The sequence below is a fragment of the Acipenser ruthenus genome, chromosome 9 (assembly GCF_902713425.1).
Source record: "Acipenser ruthenus chromosome 9, fAciRut3.2 maternal haplotype, whole genome shotgun sequence".
NCBI lineage: Eukaryota > Metazoa > Chordata > Actinopteri > Acipenseriformes > Acipenseridae > Acipenser > Acipenser ruthenus.
In genome coordinates, this window is record NC_081197.1 from 59,216,118 (window position 1) to 59,231,084 (window position 14,967).

Here is a 14,967-nt window from a genome sequence, read left to right on the forward strand (position 1 = left end):
ACCATGTCCATATATCTACAAGCTTTGAACCATGTCCATATATCTACAAGCTTTGAACCATGTACATATATCTACAAGCTTTGAACCATGTACATATATCTACAAGCTTTGAACCATGTACATATATCTACAAGCTTTGAACCATGTACATATATCTACAAGCTTCTGTTCACACATCAAACATTCCCTTTTGTTTGCTATGAAACGGGGAGGTCACGTGACCTTGAAAGTACGTACATTTTTCCCCTTTTCTACTTACATGGCTTTGCTTCATTTCTACAAATACAGCAGACAGTAACAATAGTGTGTGATGGAGTGCAGTGTCCACACCTCATAAAGAACGGGAGAGGACTGAGAAAAATACAATGATTGACACAGTTCTTTGTACACAGACGTGTCACACAGAAGTGAACTCTATTCCTGTCAGGGGCTGCTATCACCCTGTCACATCATGTCATTTTCTCCTTTTTATTTATTTATTTATTTTATTTGATTGCATTGTGTTTCTCATTTAAAAAAAAGTGTCTCACTTAAAAACATGGAAATGGTAAGTTTGGAGTTTTCTGTGTGCATCCATAAGACACACTCTTTTAGGAATTTCTGTGTGTGTCTATAGGCTGAATGACTCACAAAGGTTATAATATTATACTGGGGTTTTCGTATTCTGTGCAAGAGCTGCACCTATTATAGTGTGCATCTTATCTTCTAAGAACTGGGCAAAGTAAACTTCAATAAAATACATGCAAAATACTTTTAATGAAAATAATGTCAGGACGCGTATGTGTAGCCAGAACAGAAATGTCTGATGGCAGAGCGGCCTTTCTCTGCTGACGCTTTTTGTTTGTTTTCTCTGAAAGTTAAAATCGCAACATGTATTTATCATTATTTTAAACTAGAAACAGTAACACTATGCACCCTTTGTGGAAACACAGCTTTGAATCCCAAATTTAATCTCAGATACTTTTGAGCAGCCAATTTAATTTTTTCATTCCTTAAAGTATAAATGATAGGGTTCAACATGGGGGTTAAGAAATAATAGAACACCCCGATAATCACCCGGGAATACTCTGGGATAGTCCCTATTTTAACAGCTATATACACTAAGGCCGTGGACAAAAAATAAGTCACCACAACCGACAAGTGGGAGGAGCAGGTTGAGAAAGCCTTGCGACGGTCATCAGCTGTCATCTTTTGGATAACTGTTAGTATTCTGAAATAAGTCCAGAGTACAACAAAAAAGGATATATTAATTACTAACATTGCAAAAACAAACGCAATGTTGATGGCATTTGTAACATCGGCACATGCCAGTGTAACTACTGATGAATAATCGCAGAAACAGTACACAATTTTGTTTGAACCACAATATGGTTGCTTAGCGGCTATATAGACTGGTAGTAGGGGCGCCAGCAGCCCCAGCCCCAAGGCAGCCCCGGCCAGTACCACGCAGGCCCCGGGTTTGATGATCACGTGGTAGTGTAGCGGCTTCACTATGGCAACGTATCTGTCGTAGGACATGACAACCAAAAGAAACCATTCTGCACTTCCGAAAGCAAGGACTGCGTACATTTGCACAAAGCACCCGGCAAAGGAAATATATTTGTCATTTGCGACTAACACAGCTAACAGTTTCGGTATGATAGCAGTTGGAATTATTATGTCGACAAATGATAGATTGCAAAGAAAAAAGTACATTGGGGTGTGAAGGCTGCGGTCCTGAATCACCAGGATAACGATGAGAAGATTCCCGGCGAACGTCACCAAATACACGAGCAGGAACACCGCAAACAGGTACTGGTACTGGTACTCCTCGAGACCGGGAACACCGTCGAGCAGGAATGCTTCCACTCGGTAAACCGGCACGCTCGCGTTGTTCATTCTTTCAGAGGATTTCTGAGCCTGGAAAAAAAAAAAAAAACAATAGGAACACGTGCTTGTAACTGGCCACTGTTCATTGTACTACCCCCACATCAGAGGTGAAAACATCTTTTAAAAGGAATGCACCCTATCAAAGCTGCAGTCAGTTAATGTACTTAATCAGCTGCTGGAATTCTGGGTGCAAAGATACTTTTCAGCTAACGCTGTCCCACGTATTGTACCGAGCTGGGATCTTCAGAGCATCAACATGGCTAAACGTTACAAACATATTTTAAATGTGTGTTTGGATAATTGATGGCCAATTAAGAAGGGATTAAAAAGCAGCTGCAGGTGCTGATTCGGGAGACCGGTGCCTGTGTGCTGAGACTTGCGGCACAATTGAGAGAGAAGTGCAGATCACAGCGATAGAAGCAGACTCTTAAAGAAAGCAGCCCGGGGCTGATTTTCATTCGGGACAGACCGCGTCCCAGCCGCAGACCGGCAACTTTGTAAAGTATTACCCTCGCCCCCTCCCTTTTTCTGACAGTATTTTCTTTACTCGCGTTTTATATAGATAGGCCTATACAATTTTAGGGTTTTAGGATAAATATTAAAAGTTGTGTTTTATAAGTTTTAGTTTTGTTTCTTATTTTCTTTGTGTGATTAAGAGTGATATTATTTGACACTGTGTATTTCTTTTTTTGTTTTGGAGGTGCGTGATGTGTTGTAGTATTAGGTTTGATTAATGATTTGTATTGCTCGATATGTTTTTGAATTTTCACATATGATTTGCATGGTATGAAATTTAGTAGATAGTTCACTTACTTGGTTATTTTTGGGCACGGATTGTAGGTGGAACCCCTGCGTCTCATGACCCCGCTCAATGTTAAACTGGTTGTATCTGTTCATTTATACTTTGCGCTAATTGTGATGTACTAATTAAAGATTCTGTGCTTTTTCTATGAAGACCAGCTTCTGCGTGTTTGACTGCCAGCCTGTTTGTTTTTGCAGTAGCCAGACCTTCCTGGTAAAAAGGTGGTTGCAGCAATTTACGCTGCTCTGCTTGAGAATAAGCAGTAACATTATAGAAGCCAGTAGGATCCTCCTCGAATTAGGAGTGGTGATGTTACACAGGTACACCTCTTCAGAGACACGTCTAGTCGGACTCGCGTATTTGCACGGCTCTCTCACTCACAAGTTTGTTTATCTCACACACAAAAAAAAACATATGTCTTATTTTTATAATTGACATGTTAGGTAAAATTTGTCATAAAAGATTTCAGTGGTGATAAAAAGAAAGCCTACACTGTTCAGATCGATTGATATATATTCAATGTATATCGCAGTTGTCGGGATTAAAATCGAATGTGCTTATACAACAATATATTGTTCATATTAATCTTGCTGTAATCTAAATACGAAACTTTAATAAAAAATACTAACCAAGGTAATTTTTATTATTAGTAGTATTAACTTTTTTAACCCGTTTTGTTTAAATGTTGACAAGAATATGTAATGTTATTTGAGATGTAACGGGTCCAGCAGCCTCGTTTATATTTACAGAAGCAGTTAATAAGACGAGTCCGTTGATATGACATTGCATTGCTATTATAGCTGTAAGATTAGGATCATGAGAACAGATGAAAGAGGATCTTACATGACATACCTGCTGATCCTGTCCCTGCTTCACAAATGCCATCATCCCCATTGCTAATAAGTAGTTTTTTGCAGGTGCTTGTGTGTCAGTGTGACCCTTCTGATTGGTTTGAGTTTAATGTTTTTCCTGTGGGGTGTGGAGAGGCAGGGAGGGCTGGTGTCTTGGGGAGAGGCATCCTGAGGTAGGCATCCTAGGGGTGAAGTGTCACCAAACCATTTTACAAACACACAAGCCTATCAGCCAATTACTGCAAGACTCCCAGGGCCATATTCACAAAGCACCTACCTCTGTTTGCACCATTTTCCTTGCAGAACAAACAGCAAACTGCTAATTTAACATAACTAGCTGAAAACAACTAAGCATGTACTGTAACACCTCCTAAATGAACCCTTGAGATTGGAGCTACTACAAGGTCTTTAACATGGAAAATACATTACTTCCATTTTAAGAAGTTTCTTTAATCCTTATAAAAGTCAGTTTCAAGACCATATACCTGTCTGAATATAAGGAGTTATTTCTCTTGTTATATACTAGACTGTATATAACGAGGTTGGTTTGGGACGCACTGAGAGATTTGTGTGGACAGTCTTTAAGGGTTATGTGTTGTGTTCAGTGAAAAGCGGGGGTGGGTTTGTTTTCTTGTTGACGCAGCAGAGTCTGTGCCATTGGAACAGGCAGTGCTGTGTGATGCACTACCGGATTCTGTCCCGTCAGTGGGATGAGAGGAGGTTAAAAGCTCTAACACCATGAATGCAGACGAGCACGGTTCTTTTGCATTGTGGTTAAGACGCTCGCTTGTGATTCGTGGGGTCCCAGCCTCCGACCTGTTCCATTGGTGAGTGACTCGGATCTCATAGATCAGCTGCAGCAGCCCTGGATCTAGTTTTGATTCTAGTGAAGTGATTCAGATCTCATAGATCAGCTGCGGCAGCCCTGGATCTAGTTCTGATTCTAGTGAAGTGACTCGGATCTCCTAGATCAGCTGTAGCAGCCCTGGATCTAGTTCTGATTCTAGTGAAATGACTCGGATCTCATAGATCAGCTGCAGCAGCCCTAGATCTAGTTCTGATTCTAGTGAATTGACTCGGATCTCGTAGATCAGCCACAGCAGCCCTGGATCTAGTTCTGATTCTAGTGAATTGACTCGGATCTCGTAGATCAGCCGCAGCAGCCCTGGATCTAGTTCTGATTCTAGTGAAGTGATTTGGATCTCGTAGATCAGCTGCAGCAGCCCTGGATTTAGTTCCAATTCTAGTGAAGTGACTCGGATCTTGTAGATCCGCTGCAGTAGCCCTGGATCTAGTTTTGATTCTATGATTTCTACAGGGGAACTCAGCAAATGGTCTTCTGAATGCATCACTTAGCAAATGCACCAGCCTGACTGGAGATAAGAATAGGGATCAAAACAGAAGCAACAAAGATTGTGATTGGATTCTGCACTGCATTTTTTCATAAAGAGCTAAAAGCACAAACAATACTACTAGTTTATTGATGCATGCCTCATGGCTTTCTCGCGGTGAAGCTTGGATGTTAAAGGGACCACATCAACTACATGGTTGTGATGTTTATATCCTGGTATGTGTGTGTTCTGTATGATTCTGTGCTGTTGCTTCTGCTCAGATCATTCGTTTCCATGCTTTCCAAACTGATTTTGAAAAGGACTCAAGGCTGATTTGGGAGAAATGAGGTGGGGAAGCATATTAGCGTTGCGCTGTTTGCTGAAGTCCATGGCTGGAGTATTGCACACTATAGGCTGTGCAACATTGATATGCTTCCCCACAGTCAGATGTCTTTTCAGAAGCCATTTATCCTGGAGTAGTGAAGTATGCATGGTGGTAAATAACAGTCTAAGCAGAAACAGTCACATAGAATCATACAGGATGCACATAATAGGATATATCAATATTAGATATTAGTCAAATGTAGATGATCCCTTTTAGTTCCTTTTGAGTTCCCTGCTTTATGCTGTACAGTGTCTGGGGTGTCAGTGAGCATGTGACCATACCGACCCACCAATCACATGACGTCGTGTGCTCCGACACTGACTGACTGCACCCCTAAAATCTTAGCTTCAATCAAAGCCCTGCTCTATCAGCGTGCAACAGGTAGTGCTCAGATATATCTTGCCAAGTGCATAGTTCACACAGCAAAGCTATGTTCCACAGTATGTGTGTTTCAGACACACCAGACCCCCATAGACTGCCGTTCATTACATTCATTACTTTTTTAACTACTAAAGAATCATTAACTGCAAACACTCACCCCTTAGAAACTGAGGTCAAACTTATTAACTGCAAACACTCACCCCTAAGAAACTGAGGTCAAACTTATTAACTGCAAACACTCACCCCTAAGAAACTGAGGTCAAACTTATTAGACAGATGAAAAACATGTTTTGGCTATCGTCTTACTGTCTAATGCACTTACACTTCAGGTAGGGGTTCCAGTACGGATGCCTCTCCTGGTCTGATAAATGATAGTTTATTATTCCTCTGTGACTGGAAGCTGACTAGGATTGTTCACAACAATAGCTGCAGCTTTCTAACACACCAGGGTCCTCATAGATAGCCACTCAAGACAAACTTCAGCACACTTGTATGAAGTCTGCTAATAAGTCCCTTGTGACACTGCACCGGTTAATGGCTTGTTTGTCTTGTTAATGAACAGCATCCTTAATGAAAACCATGCTAATCAGAGCATGGGGCTGAGATACGGTACCAGCACTGTGATACAGTGTAGCACAATACTAACCCTCTCAGTGCCAGCCCTAAGCAAAGTGTAAAGTTCTGTAAAGAGCCATTCTTCTATTCTGCACTATGTATCAATGTATGGCCAAACGTTTTGTATCCCCTAGAATTTTAGGATTGAGACATAATTTGAAAAAAAAAATTTTATGAACACAATTTAGGTATTTTATTTAACATCATGTAATCAAAGAAACTACAAAATGATATTGCAATAGTCTACCGGAAGCCATAATAGCAGTACAGTATTTCATGTTAGATTTCGAAAATGTTGTCAGTTTTTCATTAAGTATATGGAAAGCTACAAAGTGGTATATAATTCAATATGGTAATGTAACATTATTCAGCAGTATTCATTCGACTTTATGAAGCAAAATTAGTTAATTATACAGGGTGATGCAAAACTGTTGGCCAGAGCTGCACATTGGAAACAAATATCTAAGATTTATAAGAACCAATAACGTTCCTAATATGAAGCCTTAAATGATCAAATAAAATCTGTATGAATCAAGGGCCATTTCAGTTCAGCATGTAACGACTAGCATTGATGATTAAAAAAACATTTTAGAGGAAAGATTTCAAATGATACTGATTTTATTTGGCTAGGTCACATCCCCACATTTTAGAGGAAAGACACAAGATTTCAAACGATCCTGATTTTATTTGGCTAGGTCACATCCCCGCATTTCCCCCCCGTCACGCACGCTCTCTCTATGTGGGGGCCTCGCTGCGGGAAGGGAAGGGTGTGGTAGAAGTGGTGTAATCATTTCAGCACAGCAGGGGTCACTGTGTTTACACAAAGCTGAGAAACGCAGGTGACTTGTTTATTACAGCATGAGAGATGTGGAGGAATGATTCATTAAAGACCAAGCAGGCATCAAAATATGTAACACATTGTGAAAATGTATTTATTGCAGTCTTATAATGCAGACTTCTCACCTAGAGCTAGATTTGGTCAATACTGTCGAGTGTGTTCCTTCAAAGAGAAACAGCGAAACACAGGATTTATGGGACAGGCCAACACTGCTGCACCCTCTCTCCCTCTTCAGGAGTTTTCCTAATTATTTGTTTTATTGTTTTGTAGTGTCTTTGTGTTTTTCTGCAAATTTTCCAGTGAATGATCCGGTATATTAAACAAGCAGACTCCTGTAACAGTGTAGTTTCAGTATCCCTTTCACTCTCATTGCATCACCTCATACATCAACAAGGAGATTATACACAGACTTGTTCATATATTCCAGTGAAGGATCCGGTATATTAAACAAGCAGACTCCTGTAACAGTGTAGTTTCAGTATCCCTTTCACTCTCATTGCATCACCTCATACATCAATAGGATTGCAGTGCTGCAGCCACTTGTCCTTGAAAAACAAAACAAACAAAAAACAACATTGAACAGTCTGGCAACATTTAAAGACGTAAAGCGCTTTGACATTAAGGTTTTTACTGCAATATGACCTAAAAGTTATTTTTGACTACTCTTGTTAAAGTAATTGTAAAAAGCAAACCAGTTCCACACAGTTTGCACTTCCATTAGCTGCATACTGCAGCTCTCAAATGAGCAGTTTTGAAAGAAACACATTTTACCACAAACATGGAATCTGGTAAAATAACTCATTTCACCCCAGCAGTGTCTTCTGGGTCAAAGCGTGTTATTCACGGAAGTATTTCAGCCAATAGGGGAAGCAGCTGATTGGTTATTAGCCAGTTAATGGGTGGGGACAAACAGATTTCTTGTGTCTGGTGTAGTACCAGATATCATGTTTAAAATGAAAATACTCGTTTGCTATAACATGTGTTTCTTTCAAAACTGCACATTTGAGACCTACCTCTATATTAAAAAGGGCTGTTCATTGCAAAGAAAATGTATGGCAATATTTAATTGGCTTCTACATGACCCCTGCCTCATTTGTGTATTATCGTAAAAAATAGCGTACGGCAGGGGAACGTCTCTGAGTGATAGGTTTCTTCTGATGCTCAGTACATGAATGAGCTGGTATAAACTGTGTTCTGAAGTGCATTTGTTGCACAGGAGCAATGCTGGTAATGGAAGGGCTGACCTGCCTGTGAAGGATCAAGCCTCACCTCACTTGTTGCACAGCAGCAATGCTGGTAATGAAAGGGCTGACCTGCCTGTGAAGGATCAAGCCTCACCTCACTTGTTACACAGCAGCAATGCTGGTAATGGAAGGGCTGAGCTGCCTGCGAAGGATCAAGCCTCACCTCACTTGTTGCACAGCAGCAATGCTGGTAATGAAAGGGCTGAGCTGCCTGTGAAGGATCAAGCCTCACCTCACTTGTTGCACAGCAGCAATGCTGGTAATGGAAGGGCTGAGCTGCCTGCAAAGGATCAAGCCTCACCTCACTTGTTGCACAGCAGCAATGCTGGTAATGGAAGGGCTGAGCTGCCTGTGAAGGATCAAGCCTCACCTCACTTGCCTGTGGCTCCAGCTTTGACTCCAGCTGTGGTCCCTGCTGTAGCTCTGGCTCCTGCCTGTCACTGAGTGAGCATCTAGCCATCTCAAATCATTCATCCTCAGCTTTTCTTGAATACAATTCAAAGGTCAAAATTCATCTTTAAATGTACCGGTACAATTAATCATCATCTTTTACATGTAAAGATATGTAATAATGCAATAACGAACCCAACCACAGGGTGACACAATTGATAGGTAAAACTTTAAAGATACTGTATATTTTGCATCATTAATTCAATGTCACTCAATACAGAGGCATCCTTTAGAATGCACTGGTGTGTTTAGGGGTCTGTCTCCACCTATGTTTGGAAGTTTGATTGAAAACCTCAAAAATAAAGTGCTGCTGTCCTTTTTGTATTGATCAGGTTTATTGAAGACAATGCTATGTTGCACACAAGCATATACATGTTGCATATACTGCAGCCAGACATCTTTTGTTTACCAGGGAAAATGTCTAACCCATGGTTTAGTCCAATGGTGGCATTCTGTCACAAGTAAACATTTGTTTAGAATTTTCAGATATTTTTATATACAGTGCCTTGCGAAAGTATTCGGCCCCCTTGAACTTTGCGACCTTTTGCCACATTTCAGGCTTCAAACATAAAGATATGAAACTGTAATTTTTTGTGAAGAATCAACAACAAGTGGGACACAATCATGAAGTGGAACGAAATTTATTGGATATTTCAAACTTTTTTAACAAATAAAAAACTGAAAAATTGGGCGTGCAAAATTATTCAGCCCCCTTAAGTTAATACTTTGTAGCGCCACCTTTTGCTGCGATTACAGCTGTAAGTCGCTTGGGGTATGTCTCTATCAGTTTTGCACATCGAGAGACTGAAATTTTTGCCCATTCCTCCTTGCAAAACAGCTCGAGCTCAGTGAGGTTGGATGGAGAGCATTTGTGAACAGCAGTTTTCAGTTCTTTCCACAGATTCTCGATTGGATTCAGGTCTGGACTTTGACTTGGCCATTCTAACACCTGGATATGTTTATTTGTGAACCATTCCATTGTAGATTTTGCTTTATGTTTTGGATCATTGTCTTGTTGGAAGACAAATCTCCGTCCCAGTCTCAGGTCTTTTGCAGACTCCATCAGGTTTTCTTCCAGAATGGTCCTGTATTTGGCTCCATCCATCTTCCCATCAATTTTAACCATCTTCCCTGTCCCTGCTGAAGAAAAGCAGGCCCAAACCATGATGCTGCCACCACCATGTTTGACAGTGGGGATGGTGTGTTCAGGGTGATGAGTTGTGTTGCTTTTACGGCAAACATAACGTTTTGCATTGTTGCCAAAAAGTTCGATTTTGGTTTCATCTGACCAGAGCACCTTCTTCCACATGTTTGGTGTGTCTCCCAGGTGGCTTGTGGCAAACTGTAAACGACACTTTTTATGGATATCTTTAAGAAATGGCTTTCTTCTTGCCACTCTTCCATAAAGGCCAGATTTGTGCAGTATACGACTGATTGTTGTCCTATGGACAGAGTCTCCCACCTCAGCTGTAGATCTCTGCAGTTCATCCAGAGTGATCATGGGCCTCTTGGCTGCATCTCTGATCAGTCTTCTCCTTGTATGAGCTGAAAGTTTAGAGGGACGGCCAGGTCTTGGTAGATTTGCAGTGGTCTGATACTCCTTCCATTTCAATATTATCGCTTGCACAGTGCTCCTTGGGATGTTTAAAGCTTGGGAAATCTTTTTGTATCCAAATCCGGCTTTAAACTTCTCCACAACAGTATCTCGGACCTGCCTGGTGTGTTCCTTGTTCTTCATGATGCTCTCTGCGCTTTAAACGGACCTCTGAGACTATCACAGTGCAGGTGCATTTATACGGAGACTTGATTACACACAGGTGGATTCTATTTATCATCATTAGTCATTTAGGTCAACATTGGATCATTCAGAGATCCTCACTGAACTTCTGGAGAGAGTTTGCTGCACTGAAAGTAAAGGGGCTGAATAATTTTGCACGCCCAATTTTTCAGTTTTTTATTTGTTAAAAAAGTTTGAAATATCCAATAAATTTCGTTCCACTTCATGATTGTGTCCCACTTGTTGTTGATTCTTCACAAAAAATTACAGTTTCATATCTTTATGTTTGAAGCCTGAAATGTGGCAAAAGGTCGCAAAGTTCAAGGGGGCCGAATACTTTCGCAAGGCACTGTATGCTGGAATGACACCAAACGACAGCAACCTGCCTGCCTCCCTGTCCTGCCTGTCTGTCTGCCTATCCTGCCTGTCTGCCTGTCCTGCCTCCCTGTCTGTCTGTCTGTCTGCTTGTCCTGCCTGCCTGTCCTGCCTGTCTGTCTGCCTGTCCTGTCTGCCTGCCTGCCTGTCTGTCTGCCTGCCTGCCTGCCTGTCTGTTTGTCTGTCTGCTTGTCCTGCCTGTCCTGCCTGCCTGCCTGTCTGCCTGCCTGCCTCTCATTTGAAAGCTACCTGCTGTAGTAACGTATTGGGACAGCTCTGATCCCACTCAAGTAGCCTAGCCCTCACTACAGTGCATCTTGTACATGTCTCATTTCTTGGGAACTTTTTGAAATTGGATAGCCGCTTTAGAATTATTTTTAATTTTTTAAGCAGCTGATAAAATCAGGCTTGCATAACTCCACAGGCATTCAGTTTGGGTTACTGTGATGCATATTTATAGTACACTTAAAAGAAGTGATTTATAACACGCCTTTATCAAAACTGTGCATGCGAGACCTACAGTACATAGCAAATGGATGTGCATAGACTAGTATGATGTATGGAATAATTCTCGATGCAGCCTCTTTCATGAAGCCTGCATTCTTCCCTGGCAGGGCTCCTGCTGTTAATATAACCCATACGTGTGCAATTCTAATGGAATATCTACACGCTGTCAGCAATAGCAAATACAAGCTCATGTTTGCTCTGGCCAAGGGGAAATATTTGTGGGAGATGCGGCTCCATCATTTCATTGTTAAACCTGGAGTGGAATGGCCCTCTTCCATCAGAAGCGAGAAGCCTCTGCATTTCACCAAGTACAAATTCCCCGTCCTCCAAACTTCACTCCCTGTTTTTATCACTGTTTTTTTTTTTTCATGAAGAGTGTGTTATAACATTTTCAGGTTTTTTTTCTGAATTGCAAACGTATTTATTTAAAATAGCAGGCTTTAAAAAACAGTCCCTAGCAAACCATTCCATAAAGTCTCATAGAGTCCAAAGCAGCTCTTTATCTTCATTGTATACGTGTTTCTGTATTATTATTTATTTCCCTTATCCAGGGCGACTTACAATTGTTACAAGATATCACATTATTTTTACATACAATTACATTATTTATTTTTTTACACATTATTTTTACATACCCATTTATACAGTTGCAATCTAGGTAAAGTACCTTGCTCAAGGGTACAGCAGCAGTGTCCCCCACCTGGGACTGAACCCACGACCCTGTGGACAAGAGTCCAGAGCCCTAACCACTACTCCACACTGCTGTCTCTGTGAAGATTACAATCATTTTCAACCACTGGACCTACTTCTAAAAGCTCACTGCTGCCATGATGTACAAAGGTGAGCAGATGAGCACAGCACAACGCGTCATACCCCCATCAGCGGGAACAAAACTGCCAAGTAGAATGAAATACCTAATCAAATCAAGTTTCAAATGTTTATCACATTTAAATAGCATTACAGTGCTTCAGAATGGGCCACAGCAAATTATTAGAGTGGAATAACATCATTTTAAAAGGTACTTCACTGCTCCAAACAACTTTTCACCACACCTTAGTTGTTTGCTGCGAGTTCTGCATCATAGCAATTGTTTAATTCCTCTTCAGATAATGTGTCTTTGCTTCAAACCGGGGCGCTCACTGTGTAAGTAAGAACCCATATTAAATACATCTTAACCAAAGTGCTTATTTAAACAGGCTCTGCACCCACGTAAAAAGACCCCCTTTGGGATTCCCTGCCTCCCCAGTCTCCGCCTTCTCCTCTGAGTTTCTCCGCACCTCCCTCAGCTCCTGGTAGGCGTGCAGTGCCCTCTTCAGCTCCCTCTCCGCACTGAAATGCACCATCTGCTGGCTCAGCAGGGGCACGATCAAGTTGAAGCCGTCCACCCTCTTGTTGAGCCTGGCCAGGTCTGCCCTGAAGGCTTCACAGTTGAGGAGCCACTGCTTCTGCTTTGAGGGGGTGAGGGGCTCCCCGAGCTTCCCTCGGGAGCCCAGCAGGTCTGCCCTCAGTTGGGCGATGGTCTCACGGATCTCCTTGTGCGCCACGATCCACTGTGGCTGGTAGCCGTTCTCGATGAGGATGCGGTTCAGGTTGTGGGTCATGGGGTCCACGTACGGGTTGCTGTGGCTGAACTTGCTGAGGGGCTTCCTCTTGCCACTCAGGTTGCTGAAGTCCCCCTTAACCATGGACTCCTGGATGAGGTCCTCCACCAGCCTCTCGATGGCCTGGGTGATCTTGATATTCTTGGTCCTCCGTAGCTCGCTGGCCGTCAAGGCGTCCTCTGAAGACTGCCGCTCCAGGCTGCGCCTCCGGTAGTCCAGCACCTGGTCCATGGCTCTGTCCACCCGGAACTGCCTGTACTGCCGCTCCCTCTGGCTGGGCGTCCCCATTCCCACCCCCTCGAAGCTCAGGTACTGCCTGTGCTGGGGCGCCTGCCGCCTCAGCTTCTCATCCTCCTCCTCCTAACCTGTGGCAGCCCTCCGCCCGCCCCCTCAGCCGCTGTCAGGGTGGAGCTCTTTGGCCAGCCGCAGATAGGCTTCCTTCACCTCCTCTGGGCTGCTGCTCCCATCCTCTGGCAGGCGGAGCAGTTTGTAGCAGTGCAGCAGGCTCCTGCTCACCTTACAGCTGGACAGCCACCGGGCAGCGAAGCAGCAGGGAGGCAGGAGAGCCCTGTGGATCTCCAGGTGGGAGAGGACAGAGAACGGAGCCGTCAGCAACCAGGAGCAACTCATCTTCACAGCGGCTGAGCCCACTGCTGCCAGGGACCTTAAAAAAAAAAAAAAAGAAAATCTTCTAATTTGAAGTTTGTTTAGTGTTGTTAATAGTAGGATGTAAAGTAAACATATTGCATATTCTGATTCTAATTATTCGAATGCTTGCGTGATTATATAACTGTTAAGTTTAACTTGATATAACCAATACATTTCACATGTATAAAACAAAAGCATGAATAGATAGCTTGGATGTGTAAAAATGCGATGCTTGCTAAAGGGGGCCACTTTTCAACGAAATGATCAGTCTTATTTTTCAAGAAGCTGGTTGTAAGTAACGTTTTCAAAGAGCTTTATATGAAAAAAAAATACTTAAAAATGTCTTTGACTACTAATTGATTCAAATTTTGGCAGAAAAAAAGCCGCCTACAAATTGCCGAGGGTTGCACGTCCTCAATCAAAGATGCAATAAAGTCTGACCTGCTCCTCGTATTGGAAACGTGTATATGAGCATGTCCTGTCTATATCATACACCGGACTTGCAATTGAAACGCTACTGTTTTACACTGCTGGTGTTGCAGCACAGCCCCGATTTAAACTGTACACGTTGGATACTAGTGTTACCTTCACTCTGCCACTTTGTGTAATGGTCCATTCATCACGCCTGCATAACTGTAACATTGCTTAACCTTCACTTTAAAATGACTCAGAACCCAGAACACAATGCATGCAGTGTGTCACTGCCAGGTTAAAGTAAAATAACTACAATTATTATTATTATTATTATTATTATTATTATTATTATTACACAACGGTGTCATTCAAACGTTATGTAAACTGCAATCCATTTTATTTGGAGGTCATATTGCAAAGCATACTACTGCAGCAGTTAACAGTTTAAGAATACAGTACTACTTCACAAGCATAATGCAACTGTTAAAGAATGTACCGGCAGAATTAAATCTCCCTTTGACAGTTTTTATTTTTTCAAGACGCACTGTATTAATAAATCATGCCTGTTAGTTGAATCGGCGAGTGAGCGCTTCCCGATTGTTGTTATTTAGCGGCGCAGCGTGGGAATTGTAGTACATTACGTTCCCCCACCTTCAACGATCTTGGGAGTTGTAGTTTTTCAACTGTTCACGCCGCTGCAGATTGCACAGGTGTAGTGTTATTTTTCAGGTACGTTTTAAAAAGTGGTACGTAGCGCACTGCGCTTGCTCGCGCATGCCTAAACAGATTCCACTAAGAAAGAAGTTAAACACCCTTTTAAAAACGGCACGTTATGTTGTTTTCGGTCTTTTACATATATATATTTTAATGTAATTCACA

At 42.1% G+C, this 14,967-nt stretch overlaps 1 protein-coding gene and 1 pseudogene across 2 annotated transcripts; both read right to left on the minus strand.

Annotated features, from left to right (window-relative positions):
• Positions 1–173: 173 nt before the first annotated feature.
• Positions 174–2,826, minus strand: LOC131737950 (olfactory receptor 2AT4-like). 2 transcript variants are annotated; one of them, XM_059030344.1, is made up of 2 exons: positions 2,683–2,826; positions 174–1,899 (listed from the first exon to the last, which is right to left on the minus strand). In XM_059030344.1, exons 1-2 carry the CDS (start codon positions 2,764–2,766, stop codon positions 883–885), a joined length of 1,101 nt encoding a protein of 366 aa, XP_058886327.1. In that variant the 5' UTR covers positions 2,767–2,826; the 3' UTR covers positions 174–882. The 2 variants fall into 2 exon arrangements, with proteins under 2 accessions (XP_058886327.1, XP_058886328.1); XM_059030345.1 differs by lacking the exon at positions 2,683–2,826 and adding an exon at positions 2,005–2,102.
• Positions 2,827–11,868: 9,042 nt separating this feature from the next.
• LOC117405137 (dnaJ homolog subfamily C member 28-like) lies at positions 11,869–14,685 on the minus strand (annotated as a pseudogene).
• Positions 14,686–14,967: the final 282 nt, after the last annotated feature.